Consider the following 13,964-nt stretch of genomic DNA (forward strand, 5'->3'; position numbering starts at 1 on the left):
TATTGTAAAAATATAGATTATCTTGTAAATCGATATGGAAAGATTTATTCTTTACTAGTATCTTGCACTCTGTATATTGTATAACTATATATTTTTTTGTAAATGTTAGTTTCACAACTTATGTATGTTAATTAGTAAGGTCTGTGATCCTATATAGGGAATGACCTTTAGCTAATCCCCTCACCTGGACCCGTAGAAGCGAGTAATCGCGAAATGACCGTTGTCCGGCACCTCCCTCCCCTAGGAAACTAGGGTTTGTAGATGTCTGTCAATCCAAACACTTAAACTTTCGTTAAGTGATCCTATACTCGATATAATTGGACGAAATGGAGGGGGAAAAATTTGTTTGTGTATTTTCGGGAGACCGTAAAACACCAGAGTGACAGGAAAATCTTTATTCAAAAAAGTTTTATTTTTTTTTATTAATTACCCCTAAATTTTCTCCCTCCATTACAAAAGATTCCAATACATTTTTACAAACACTAGTAGGGTAACTTGTTACTTTCCTATAAGTATCAACATCATTAAGAATGTCCATAACCAAATTGCTATACAAATTGCTATTTAATCACCCTATATACTGACATGTGGGGTATATGTTTTTTCTATTAGTCATCTTCTGACTGACCTTCAGGGGGTGAATAATGAGTATAGTTTTATATTTTGAGTTAATAAAGTTTAGTTTTATCCTTTTGTCAGCAAACATGAGGAATGACAAGAGACAACCTTTTTAAGAAAATCCAATTTTGGTTAAAACTACTCCAACATTATGAACATAAAAAAGGCTTCTCCCCTATGTGATGACTCTGATGTTTATTAACAGTTGATTTCAAGGTAAAAAATTTCCCACATTAAAAAAATGAAAAAGGCTTCTCCTCTGTGTGACTGCTCTGATGGTGATCAAGAAGCGCTTTCCGCTTAAAATATTTCCCACATTTTGAACAAGAAAAAAGCTTCTCCCCTGTGTGGGATCTCTAGTGCCTATCAAGATTTTTTTTCCATTTAAAACATTTCCCACATTTTGAACATGAAAAAGGCTTCTCCCTTGTGTGGGTTCTTTGGTGGCTATCAAGAACTGATTTCCGGTTAAAACATTTCCCACATTCTGAACAGGAAAAAGGTTTCTCCCCAGTGTGGGTTCTCTGGTGTCTATCGCGAACTGATTTCCGGGTAAAACATTTCCCACATTCTGAACAGGAAAAAGGCTTCTCCCCTGTGTGAACTCTCTGATGGTTAACAAAATGTGATTTATGTGCAAAACATTTCCGACATTCTGGACATGAAAAAGATTTCTCTGTGTGAGTTCTCTGGTGGCTATCAAGAACCGATTTCCGGTTAAAACATTTCCCACATTCTGAACAGGAAAAAGGCTTCTCCCCTGTGTGAGTTCTCTGGTGCTTAACAAGAAACGATTTCCATTTGAAACATTTCCCACATTCTGAACAGGAAAAAGGCTTCTCCCCTGTGTGGGTTCTCTGGTGCTTAACCAGAATCAATTTCCGATTAAAACATTTCCCACATTCTGAACAGGAAAAAGGCTTCTCCCCTGTGTGAGTTCTCTGGTGGGTAACAAAATTTGATTTCTGTACAAAACATTTATCACATTCTGAACATGAAAAAGGTTTTGTTCCTGTGTGAATTCTCTGGTGAATAACAAGGTCTGATTTCCATTTAAAACATTTCCCACATTCTGAACAGGAAAAAGGCTTCTCCCCCATGTGAGTTCTTTGGTGTATAACAAGATTACATTTCTGGATAAAATATTTACCGCATTCTGAACATGAAAATGACTTCTTTGCTTTAGGAGCAGTTTGTTTTTTATTGCCTCTTTTGTGACTTTGATTTTCCTTAGTAGTCGGTAATGAATCAGAAGAATCAGAAGATGGGACCTGTTTCATAGGATCAGATGACAGATCTTTGCTGTGAATGGATGATGATATATCTGGAGTAAAAGCAATCACTTCAGTTGTATCTTGTAGGATCTCAAGATCATCAGATTTAAAATTTGAAGATGTCAGCTGTCCCTCTGATCTCCTGGTACAGTCATCTGCTAAGATAAAAAATAATTATTATTTTTTAATAAAATATCCTTGAGTTTTATATTTTGAAACATTTCTATTTAAACTGTCCATAAAAATGGCAAGCTATGTAAAAAAAACTACTTGTTTACCAAGACAATGACAGTTCACAGTCTAATAGAAAACCTTGTTGGATGAACCAGTAGTGTGCGGTGTTCTACTGTTGGTTCATTCTGCCTCCCAAATATCCAATAAAAAGAAACCAATCAATGTTATGTAGGCGAAAATAATACCAATTCTCATCTCACAAAAAACAAGTCCCCACTCAGGTCCATCATCTGTCAATGGAAAAACAGAGGTTCCCACACTATTAGTGGCTCAAAGGCTGCTGAAAAGCAACAAGGTTTCTATAAAGCAATCCAGCAAAATCCGCTCTCACTTCGGAGTCTTGCAGTGTGCGCAAACAACATTTAGGATCCTGTATTTAGCAATATTATAGTGAGAATAATCCACTTAATTTTTGGTGTGTGTCTCCTGGAGCACAATCTGGGCACTATGTGCTGGGTAAGAAAATGGCAAATGTGTAATTTTCACTCTCCAACATCCACTGTGTGTTAATTTCTGGAAAGTGGCTGTGGAGTCAAAATATTCACTCCTCCTAAGGATTATAACCCTCAGTGAATTAATTTGTAAAATGGAATCACTTTATGGGGATTTTTACTATTCTGGTTTTCTGTCATTTAGTTATATTAGGGATTCTGCATATGGTGTGTCCAATCTCATCTGGGATCTGTTCCTGCTGTCCAGCTGGAGTAATCTGCTCCCTACTTCAGCCGCCAATTGGAAAGTACCACACCCTACTAAAGCGCAAAGCACATGGCCGGAATCTGCCAGATACAGCGCTGTTCTCCTCTGGTTCAGTCCTCTGTGCTCAGCTTGCGGCTTGTGTATTTGTTCCCTGTTGTGACCGTGGCCCGTTTACTGACTACTCTTGTGTCTTCTGATTCTGTATTCTGTCCTTCTGGTTCTGACCCGGCTACCTGACTATTCTTCTTGCCATCTGACACCACAGAAGCACCACAGAAGCACCTGATAGGAGATAGATGCTACTGCGCAGGCGCCGCCATCGCCGGTGACATTTTGCTGGATGTAATTTTTTTCTAAGCCTCACAATAGCCACAATATTATAGGCATTATCAACAATAATATCAATGCTATTATATGCATTATGTAATAATGGGGGGCAGGTCAGTGAGGGGTCAGCGACCTGTCATTAGCCAATACAAATGAATATATAATCAGAGCACCACATAAAGCCCCACCCACAGCCCCACCCACAGCCCCGCCCCAGAGCACGAGAATCTCATTAACTGAAAACTACAAATACAGATTAAACAACAACCACAAGACGGATTTCATCACCAGGTATCATTGTAATCAGTATAATGGCGCTGACCTGACAGTGTCTGTAGGTTACTGAGCACAATCCTGCTGACAGGTTCCCTTTAAATTTAGCCCTTTGGCATTTGGAAGAGGCGATGGAGAGATTTTTGTTAAGACTATCAGGGAGTTACGGACTTACATAAGTGAGACAAGCCGATGCCACCACAAACTATCATACAGAATGAAGATGTAGAAAAAGACAGAGTTAAAACTTATTTTACATCCCCAACAACAATGTACAGTAAATATGAGGGGAGAACACTAAACCAGAGTTGCATTCATTTCTGGTGAACTATTTGAGCTACTGTGAGTCCTGACCAAAAGAGTAGAGAAACTATTAGTTCTCCTCATTTGAGGAAAGATTGTGCAGTAATTTGAATTCTTTAGGATGGAAAACATAATGGAATTTATGACGTGGAGAGAATCCATGACACCAGGGCTGGAGCCAACACATCTCCTGCAGGCGGGAATAAATGTATATTACAGCCATCAGCCACACAGCTTAGAGATCTATCAGGGCACAGGTGGAATGTTTGTCCTGGAGATTATCACAATCCTCCTGGAAGTTAGTTGGTTTTAATACAAATGTAAAAGTCAGGATAAAGGGAAACTCTGCTGTTATTGGACAGAAATTCACACTTGGCCTCACGGCACATTTACTGTTGTCGCTCATAAAAGGGAAGTTTGGCCAGAAAGACTGGACCTGGTCTTGTAGGGAGTGTGGGGAAGGTGAGTTGACGGACAGACTTGACTGAAGGAAGAAGGGACGGTTTGTGCACTCTAGATGGATATTGGCAATGACAGAAGGGAAACAGCTGGGGAAGATAGAAAAGGAGTGCAATACCTAGATTTGACCACAAGATGGCAGGGGGAGCGTAGTTCAGGACTTGACAGCAGCTTAGGGCTTTAGAAAATACTTAGTCATGGGGGCGGGGAGATAGAAACCCAGGAGGGAAATTCCCGAGGAAGGGGATAAATAGGACAGGACAGGGTTCCAGGCTAGGCTAGTCCCGGGAGGAGCTCAGGAGGAGAAGACTCAGTACGGAAGACTGACGATGGTGGAGAGCTCGACCAGGGGACTGACAGGAAGAGACAGTCAGGGGGTGGACCTGACACAAAGAACCGCAGGACAGACGACGACCTTGGACTGGTGAAGCGCTGGCGGTAGATAGGCCTAGGGCAGCCCCAGCAAAAGATCCGCAAGGAACGTCACTACAACAGAAGGAAGGTGAAGGTACCTGGGCCTGAATACGGAGAGCTGTAAAGGAGCTGCGGTGTATGGCTACAGTCGTCAGGAGGATGGCCAATAAACTCGGACCTGTTGCAACCAAAATCTGCCTCCGTCTGGTGTCTGTGTCGTCTGGTCGCGGAAAGCAGTGGACCACCCCCCAATCCGGGCCATTACTACAGGACCATGAGATATTCAGCAGCACAGAAGGGAGAGAAGATTCATCCGATAAGATCTCAGGGATCTAGGAAGCCAACAGCATCATTACCCTCCGCTTTCTCTTACTGGCCCATCATAATACTTTTCTTCAAGTGATTTTCTAACTTGTCAGCACATTCTACGTACGCTGTCATTTGGCTTTATAGTTACAGATCTGGGCAGGTAACGGTCAGCGTCTCCTAAACCCAGAAGGTAGGTGGATCTTCTAGGTGACAAGTTCTATAGGAAAGGGCTTTCAATGCCCAAAGTCATTTGAACAGTTTTGGGTGGAGGAGAATGTTGTGGTCTAGAGGCAAAATGGTGATCATGGTAATACGGCCGGACTACACCACCGATAAAGCAGCCACAGCCGGTGACTGAGAGGAATCTGTGACTTCTCTGCATTCAGTGGTTACTACTCACCTGGGTAGTCATATGTGGGAATCTCCTCTTTACACCACTCATCACCCCTTACATATGTCTCTGTAGTATTAATATGGGTCAGATCTTCACCCTGAAACAAATATTGTAAAAGTCACAGACAGATGGAGAAATCCCATCTATGATCAGCTCTAATCCTGCCATCTCCACCGTTCTCATTACACAAGTATAAAACATATAATACTGGTGGATAAAACAAGACTGAGCACAAGACCTTCACAGCCGTCTACACATCATAGGGGAGATCTCCTGACACCTTCTCTCCATCTACCTAATGATCCTGAGAAACATTGGGATCTTCTTGGTTACAGTCCTGTGGAAGAAGAGGACGGGGACATCTCTCTGGTGTTGTCCTCTTACTGGATAGATCTGGAGGAAACACATACAGGGACTGAATTCATTCTCTACATACAGATAATTATAGGCCGTGTGTATTTAGTCCTGTCTATTACCTGGAGATGTGAGGGGCTGGGGAACCTCCATTATGACGTTCTTGTACAGATCGCTGTGTCCTTCTAAATATTCCCACTCCTCCATGGAGAAATAGACATCGACATCCTGACACCTTATAGGAACCTGACACATACAATACATAGTAACATAGTAATTAAGGTTGAAGGGAGACTTTAAGTCCATCTAGTTCAACCCATATCCTATCCTAACTTGCCCTAACATGTTGATCCAGAGGAAGGCAAAAAAAACCCCATGTGGCAACAGTAAGCTTCACATTGGGGAAAAAAATTCCTTCCCGACTCCACATACGGCAATCAGACTAGCTCCCTGGATCAACGCAATATTAAGGAGACTAGTGTATATCCCCTGTAATATTATACTTTTCAAGAAAGGCATCCAGTCCCTTCTTAAATTTTAGTAGTGAATCACTCATTACAACATCATATGGCAGAGAGTTCCATAGTCTCACTGCTCTTACAGTAAAGAATCCGCGTCTGTGAGTATGCTTAAACCTTCTTTCCTCCAGACGTAGAGGATGCCCCCTTGTCCCCGTCACAGGTCTAAGAGTAAAAAGATCATTAGAAAGTTCTTTGTATTGTCCCCCAATGATACCGTCATCCCCCAATCCCTTCATAGTGTTACTGTATAATGTCCCAGCATTCCCAGCAGTGTCACCTCTCCAGTCAGCAGCTCAATCATCTTGTAGATGAGGTCTAGGATCTTCTGGTCATTGATGTCCTCATGGATCAGGGGGTGAGGTGGAGGCCCCGTGATTGGGCTCAGGGGTCGTCCCCATCCCTCAGACACAGGGTCCTGACAGCGATCACTAGAGGTCTTCTTCACCACTGTGTAATCCTGGTAATGGAGAGACACATTAATAAATCTCACTCCAGACATTCCCAGAGTCCTCACCTCTCCAGTTCTGTCCGTCTGTTATTCCCATAGATAAGAATGATGTAATGTGACGTCATCAGAATCTCTCACCTCTCCAGTGAGACGGAAGAGGATCTCTAGGGTGAGGTGTAACATCCTCTCCGCCATCTTGTCTCTGTCCATATCCATCCTTGATGGGTAAATCAGGAAAATTCTCTTCTGTAGAAGATCTTCACTGAGAGGATCCGATATTGTAGAGACCTGAATGAGAAGAAGATGATCCGATGTAACATCATAAGAATCCGGTGTAATAATACAATTACTGGAGATAATGAGGGAAACATATGAGGAGATTTATTATCTTACAGGGTTTAGTTTTCTTCCCTGACATCTACTAATAAAACCTATATATTTAGGCCACAGACAACAAGCAGTTTCCTCCTCGGAGTCGGCAGCTGAACACGTTCCTCATAGACTCATCTTCCATAACGCTAATTCTCGTCTCATTACCGACACTGGAATCGGCATTAGCAATACTGCAGGAGATATTCATTACACGCGACATGAGAAATAACTCCTTCATGATGAGGACGACATCTTCATCTTCTACTGCGGCTCTAGAGACAGATGTGGCCAGAGTCGGTCACTGCCTCCATCCCCACCGGCCGTCTATATGAAGGTTTCCCGTCTTCCCCGCACTGGAATCTTCTCTCCCGTTAGATCTCAGCTCTGAGTCACACACAGAAGTTTGAGGCTTTTCTGGAAGAACAGGACAGGAGAGATCTGAGGCCGATGTCTCCATGTACAGGGTTTCCCCTCGGGATAAGAGGCTTTTCTATCCCTTTCCGCCAATTAGAGGGGACACCTGTGGATATCGGGGTCTTTACCGGCTGCAGTCCTGGGGGGATTTACTCGGTAACGTGGACGTTGGACAAACGTCACCATCAATTCCCATCAGAGTGAAGGAACATCGCTCCTCTATTCAGCTCTATGGATCCAGGATGAAATCCACTGCGGCCCCTGCAAGAAAAGAGGGAAGTCTGGTGAGACCCCCCGAGGCCGGAGATTTCTACAGCTGCCCTGTGCGCACAGGACCTGTGATGAGGTCACAGGAGGGGTGGAGTCAGGGGTCACATGATCAGGGGCCTCAGTGTGTGCAGGACTCTGCTGTGCTGGTTGTCATGGTGCTGGATGAGGGGAAGTTTCTGTGTGGGGTCAGGAGGGGTTTACAGGGTGGATGTAGCAGAGCCGCGTGTGTACGAGGTGTACGGAGCGGAGCCGTGTGTACGAGGTGTACGGAGCGGAGCCGTGTGTGTACGAGGTGTACGGAGCGGAGCCGTGTGTGTACGAGGTGTACGGAGCGGAGCCGCGTGTGTACGAGGTGTCCGGAGAGGAGCCGCGTGTGTACGAGGTGTACGGAGCGGAGCCGTGTGTGTACGAGGTGTACGGAGCGGAGCCGCGTGTGTACGAGGTGTACGGAGAGGAGCCCTGTGTGTACAAAGTGTACGGAGCGGAGCCGTGTGGGTACGAGGTGTACGGAGCGGAGCCGTGTGTGTACGAGGTGTACGGAGCGGAGCCGTGTGGGTACGAGGTGTACGGAGCGGAGCCGTGTGTGTACGAGGTGTACGGAGCGGAACCGTGTGTGTACGAGGTGTACGGAGCGGAGCCGTGTGTGTACGAGGTGTACGGAGCAGAGCCATGTGTGTACGAGGTGTACGGAGCGGAGCCGTGTGGGTACGAGGTGTACGGAGCGGAGCCGTGTGTGTACGAGGTGTACGGAGCGGAGCCGTGTGTGTACGGAGGGGACCCCTCTGTGTACTCTGTATTCCCCTATCTTCAGTCACAGACCCCTCTGTGAATGCTGTATACACCTGTATTCCCTCAGCTTCCGTCACAGACTCCCATGTACGCGGTATACACCCGTATACCCACAGCTTCAGTCACAGACCCCTCTGTGTACACTGTATATGTGGCGCCCCTGGGGCTCGGTTGCCACAGAGGTACTGCATCTTCTCCTAAGGTGTAGTGCCCCACCACCTAGGTAAGTTGGGAACTCCTTTCCACACTCCAAAACCTGCACCCACACACAGGATAGTTCAGCAATGGACCAGATTGCGGCTCCACGCTTAGAGGATAGCAGAGCACTTTTCGTGGGTCCTTGCTTTATAACACGAGATGTGCTGGGAGGTGGGTGGAGTTGAGATACATAAAAGGTTGACTTTTACACCACGCCGCTGCAGCCGCTCCCCTCGCCACCCACGCTTGTCCTGGACCTCTACTGCAGGCATCCATTCACTCTCCATAGTGACCTTATCACATCTCTCACCCATGCACACTCTGCAAACCGTATGGCACCTCACCTCTCTTCGAATAATCCGGTAATCCTTGAGACCCATGTTTCCCTGCTCTGACCAGTGATGCAACAACCTTGAGAAAGGCTCTATGCCGAAACGTTGGTGCTGTTGCTTTGGTTAGGTTCCCTTTGCAGTGTGTCAATTAATAAATTCACTTTTGCATATACATTCCTTCTTTTCCTCATTTGAGTGCCGGGGTTTACTTTAGATGACTGCCCACAGCTGGTGTGGTTGTCAATCTTTCTCCATGCCGGCATGACAAATAAAGGATCTTACTTATTCAGGTCTGGACGATTTCTAATTGGAAGACTAAAACCACTGACATTTGGTGCGTTGGCCGAGAAATCCAACACCTTTCCCTCACCGGTGAGTACTGTAAACCGTGCACGGGGGAGTCTGGGACTCCTTAAGTAAGTCCTCCGCCTTGACAGTAGGCGTCAACAGGGGCATTATCAGTTATCCCGGTCTGAGGGAAAGTGACGGATTTCGTATAGTCTAAGGATCTCTGGGAATCGTCTGTATCTGAATACAGGTAAGAACATTTAATAGTTTTCATTATATTCAGTAACCTTGTTAATCCAGTATGAATGTTATTCTTGGAATTGAATGGGGACTGTGATTGTGGACTTTTCCAATTGGGGTTTGTGAGAGGCTCCTGTAAGTTGGAAGTTGTTTACATGCAATTGGAGTTATAATAACTCCTGTAAGTTGCGAAGCTCCATAGGAATGGGGTTTGTTCTTGTAAAAAATTCTGTAGAATGGGTACAAAGCCAGTGTGAGAAGGCAACTGTGTGTGCACGTTAAATTGATCTAGATGGGAGAATCGATGGAGATTCTCGTCGGATTAAGGAATCCGCTGGATTAACCTAAAATAGAACCCAGTATAATAAGATGAATTTTTGCGGGTATTCTGTTTTGTCTTCTGTACTTTGTTGAATGTTGTTTCCTGGTAAGTGTGCTGTTTTGTCTGTGTTTTAAAATTATATAGAACTAAAGCGCCATAAATATATGTTTTATGTTACACATGAGACTCCTTGAATGTTATCTTGAGTGAATGTATAAGGATTGGAATATAAAATCCTGACTGTATAAGGGAGTCCAGTAGGCGTGGTTAACAGTCATCTGTGGACTGGAGACAAATCATAGGATATTATAGTGGTATAAATCACCTAGGTACATGTCACCTGATCCCCATAGAGAATATTCTATGTTGTATTGTTATATGTTTTTCTTTTAATAACAGAGTGACTGAACCCTCTTCGCTTCACTGAGGAGAGTCTGCGCCGGTGGTGCTCTGAATACCTGATATTAAGAACGGGAACGTCTCTGGATATAAAGAGGCGGTGTCATTGGACTTTATCTCAGCAGTTCAGGTTGTAGGAGTATGAGGGAAATTTACTCTCTTGTCTTATATGTCTCTATGTATGTGTGTATGTCCAGTCCCTAACTGTGAAAATCGTGTGTTTGTACTGTAAAGGGGGTTTTACACATAGCGATATCGCTAGCGATATCACTATAACGTCACCGATTTTGTGACATTATAGTGATATCGCTAGTGATATCGCTATGTGTGATACTTACCTCCGACCGGCTCCCCCGCTGTCCATCGCTGATCACGCGAGAATGTCCGGTTCCATTTCTCGTCGTCAGCTTCCTGCTGGAGCCGACGAGCAACGCGTGGAGGCGGGCGGGAGGACATCAGGATCGCTGTGTGTGAAAGGTAAGTATTGTCCGCTGCGTCGCTGCTGCATCGCTGGTGAGGTCTGCCTGTGTGACAGCTCACTAGCGATCATTTAGCGATGCACCAGCGATCCTGACCTGGTCGGATCGCAGGTCGGATCACTGGTGCATCGCTAAATATAAAGGGGCCTTTGCACTAGTCAGAAGTCCTTGTGAGCATATGTATCTTTGTGATATCAGTAGCCATAGTCCTTGGGGCACTTTGTTATTATTACACTGTGTTGTCACACTCGCCCCTTACAGGCCTTCATCGGACGGAGGTGGCACGATATAGATACAAGCTGGTGAATACCTAGGACATAGTGTAATCAGTGAGGATTATTTAGATCCTGGATATTAGTAGCAGTAATTGTATTGTTGCTACTGGTTTATTATCTTCTTGTTGACTTATGAATTTCACTGATATCTGTCAGACTTCTTATAAGTGGGTAGAAATCCATTGTGCTCCAGGGTTTATATTGTGTATAGTCCTCATCTTGTTTGTCTTTTGTATTTAAGAATTTCAAGACTTTAAGACTTTGTCCCATAGCTATATTTTAAGGTCTTGTCCTCATTGTAAAGGTACTGTCACACTTAGCGATGCACCAGCGATCCCGACCAGCGATATGACACGGTCAGGATCGCTGGTGTATCGCTAAGTGGTCGCTAGTGAGCTGCCACACAGGCAGATCTCACCAGCAACATCGCTGGGGTTGGGCGTCGTTACTTACCTGTCAGACGAGGCGATCCTGATGTCCTCCCACCACGGTCCAGGACGTTCTCGCGCGATCAGCGATAACCAGCGGGAGGAGCGGTCGGAGGTAAGTATCAGACAGCGATATCGCTAGCAATATCGCTATAACGTCATAAAAACCAGTGACGTTATAGCGATATTGCTAGCTATGTCGCTTAGTGTGACAGGCCCTTAAGGCAGAATTGTTATTGACCATTTCATCTGATGGCTGGAAAGTTATTAAGATTGTACCAAGAAGGTATCCCTGGAATGAGACCGGATATGGTCCTTTCTCATCGGGTACCCAGAGAGAACAGTCTTCAGATCAGATGTGCAATGTGTCCCTATTGGTAACTTATAGGCCTAACTCTTATAGATCATAACAAATAGAGAGTAAACATTGTATATCCCTGACAATGTCTTTTTAGTCTTGAAAAACTAGGAGACGGCACCACCCAGAGCAAACAGTCCTGAGGTGGGAGATAAGCTGTGAGCCTGAGGATTGTTATGGAATGTGGTTGTGGTTTTGAGATAAGAAGGGGCCACTAGAAGAGCTGAGGGTGTCCCCTGACAGATGGGTTGTATTTGATGGTAAACTACTTTGATAAAAAGTGAAAATTTGGTACAAGAAATGTGTAATGAGAGGAAATATTTAATTTGGCTAAATTAGAAATACATTTATAAAACACTGTATTTCCAGAAGTAACCGTCCTTGTGGGAAGCCATGAGGTCACTTCTCTTGTTGATTCAGCAGCAGCACTAGAACCTTAGTACATCCAGAAGAGATACCGACTATTGGACTGTCTGCTGCCTGCATAGTGGTAAAAGGAGCAAGTGGTAAGACACAGAGGACCATTGTCTACGCAGGCTCGGACTGGCCCACCGGAGAACCGGAGGATTCTCCGGTGGGCCCAGGCACTGACACCTGCTGGCTTACTGGCCAGCAAGTGCCTAGGGCCCCACTGCTCCAAGGGCCCCCACTGCTCGAGGGCCACCAAGTCAGTGGGTATGGGGCCCCTGAGTCAAGGGGGCCCACCCTGTGCCAGCTAGCAGCAGCAGGAGACAAGTTCCTGTCCCTGCTGCTAAAATGAAATGAATATTCACGCTTCTCCATGCCCCTATGGGTGTGGAGAGGCGTGAATACCATTCCTCTTTAATAGTGGGCAGCCCATCCCCAGCACCGCACCACACACACAGCAACGTATCACTCTCACACACAGCACCACACACACTGCACCGTATCACTCTCACACACAGCACCACACACACAGCACCGTATCACTCTCACACACAGCACCACATACACAGCACCGTATCACTCTCACACACAGCACCACACACACTGCACCGTATCACTCACACACACAGCACCACACACACAGCACCGTATCACTCTCACACACAGCACCACACACACATCACCGTATCACTCTCACACACAGCACCACACACACTGCACCGTATCACTCTCACACACAGCACCACACACACTGCACCGTATCACTCTCACACACAGCACCACACACACAGCACCGTATCACTCTCACACACAGCACCACATACACAGCACCGTATCACTCTCACACACAGCACCACACACACTGCACCGTATCACTCACACACACAGCACCACACACACAGCACCGTATCACTCTCACACACAGCACCACACACACTGCACCGTATCACTCTCACACACAGCACCACACACACTGCACCGTATCACTCTCACACACAGCACCACACACACTGCACCGTATCACTCTCACACACAGCACCACACACACAGCACCGTATCACTCTCACACACAGCACCACATACACTGCACCGTATCACTCTCACACACAGCACCACACACACTGCACCGTATCACTCTCACACACAGCACCACACACACTGCACCGTATCACTCTCACACACAGCACTACACACACTGCACCGTATCACTCTCACACACAGCACCACACACACTGCACCGTATCACTCTCACACACAGCACCACACACACTGCACCGTATCACTCTCACACACAGCACCACACACACTGCACCGTATCACTCTCACACACAGCACCACATACACAGCACCGTATCACTCTCACACACAGCACCACATACACTGCACCGTATCACTCTCACACACAGCACCACACACACAGCACCGTATCACTCTCACACACAGCACCACACACACTGCACCGTATCACTCTCACACACAGCACCACACACACAGCACCGTATCACTCTCACACACAGCACCACATACACTGCACCATATCACTCTCACACACAGCACCACACACACTGCACCGTATCACTCTCAGACACAGCACCACACACACTGCACCGTATCACTCTCACACACAGCACCACATACACAGCACCGTATCACTCTCACACACAGCACCACACACACTGCACCGTATCACTCTCAGACACAGCACCACACACACTGCACCGTATCACTCTCACACACAGCACCACATACACAGCACCGTATCACT

At 45.7% G+C, this 13,964-nt stretch overlaps 1 protein-coding gene across 1 annotated transcript in view; it reads right to left on the bottom strand.

Annotated features, from left to right (window-relative positions):
* Window positions 1–380: 380 nt before the first annotated feature.
* LOC141060233 (uncharacterized) overlaps window positions 381–13,964 on the bottom strand; it is a 78,906-nt gene continuing 65,322 nt past the window's right edge. The window contains exon 5 of the mRNA XM_073556464.1: window positions 381–2,047. Coding sequence (XP_073412565.1) covers window positions 975–2,047 — 1,073 coding nt within the window. The 3' untranslated portion in view covers window positions 381–974. The remainder of the gene's footprint in view (window positions 2,048–13,964) is intronic.

This window comes from Dendrobates tinctorius, unplaced genomic scaffold, assembly GCF_039654945.1.
Source record: "Dendrobates tinctorius isolate UK_male_01 unplaced genomic scaffold, ASM3965494v1 ptg000233l, whole genome shotgun sequence".
Lineage (NCBI taxonomy): Eukaryota > Metazoa > Chordata > Amphibia > Anura > Dendrobatidae > Dendrobates > Dendrobates tinctorius.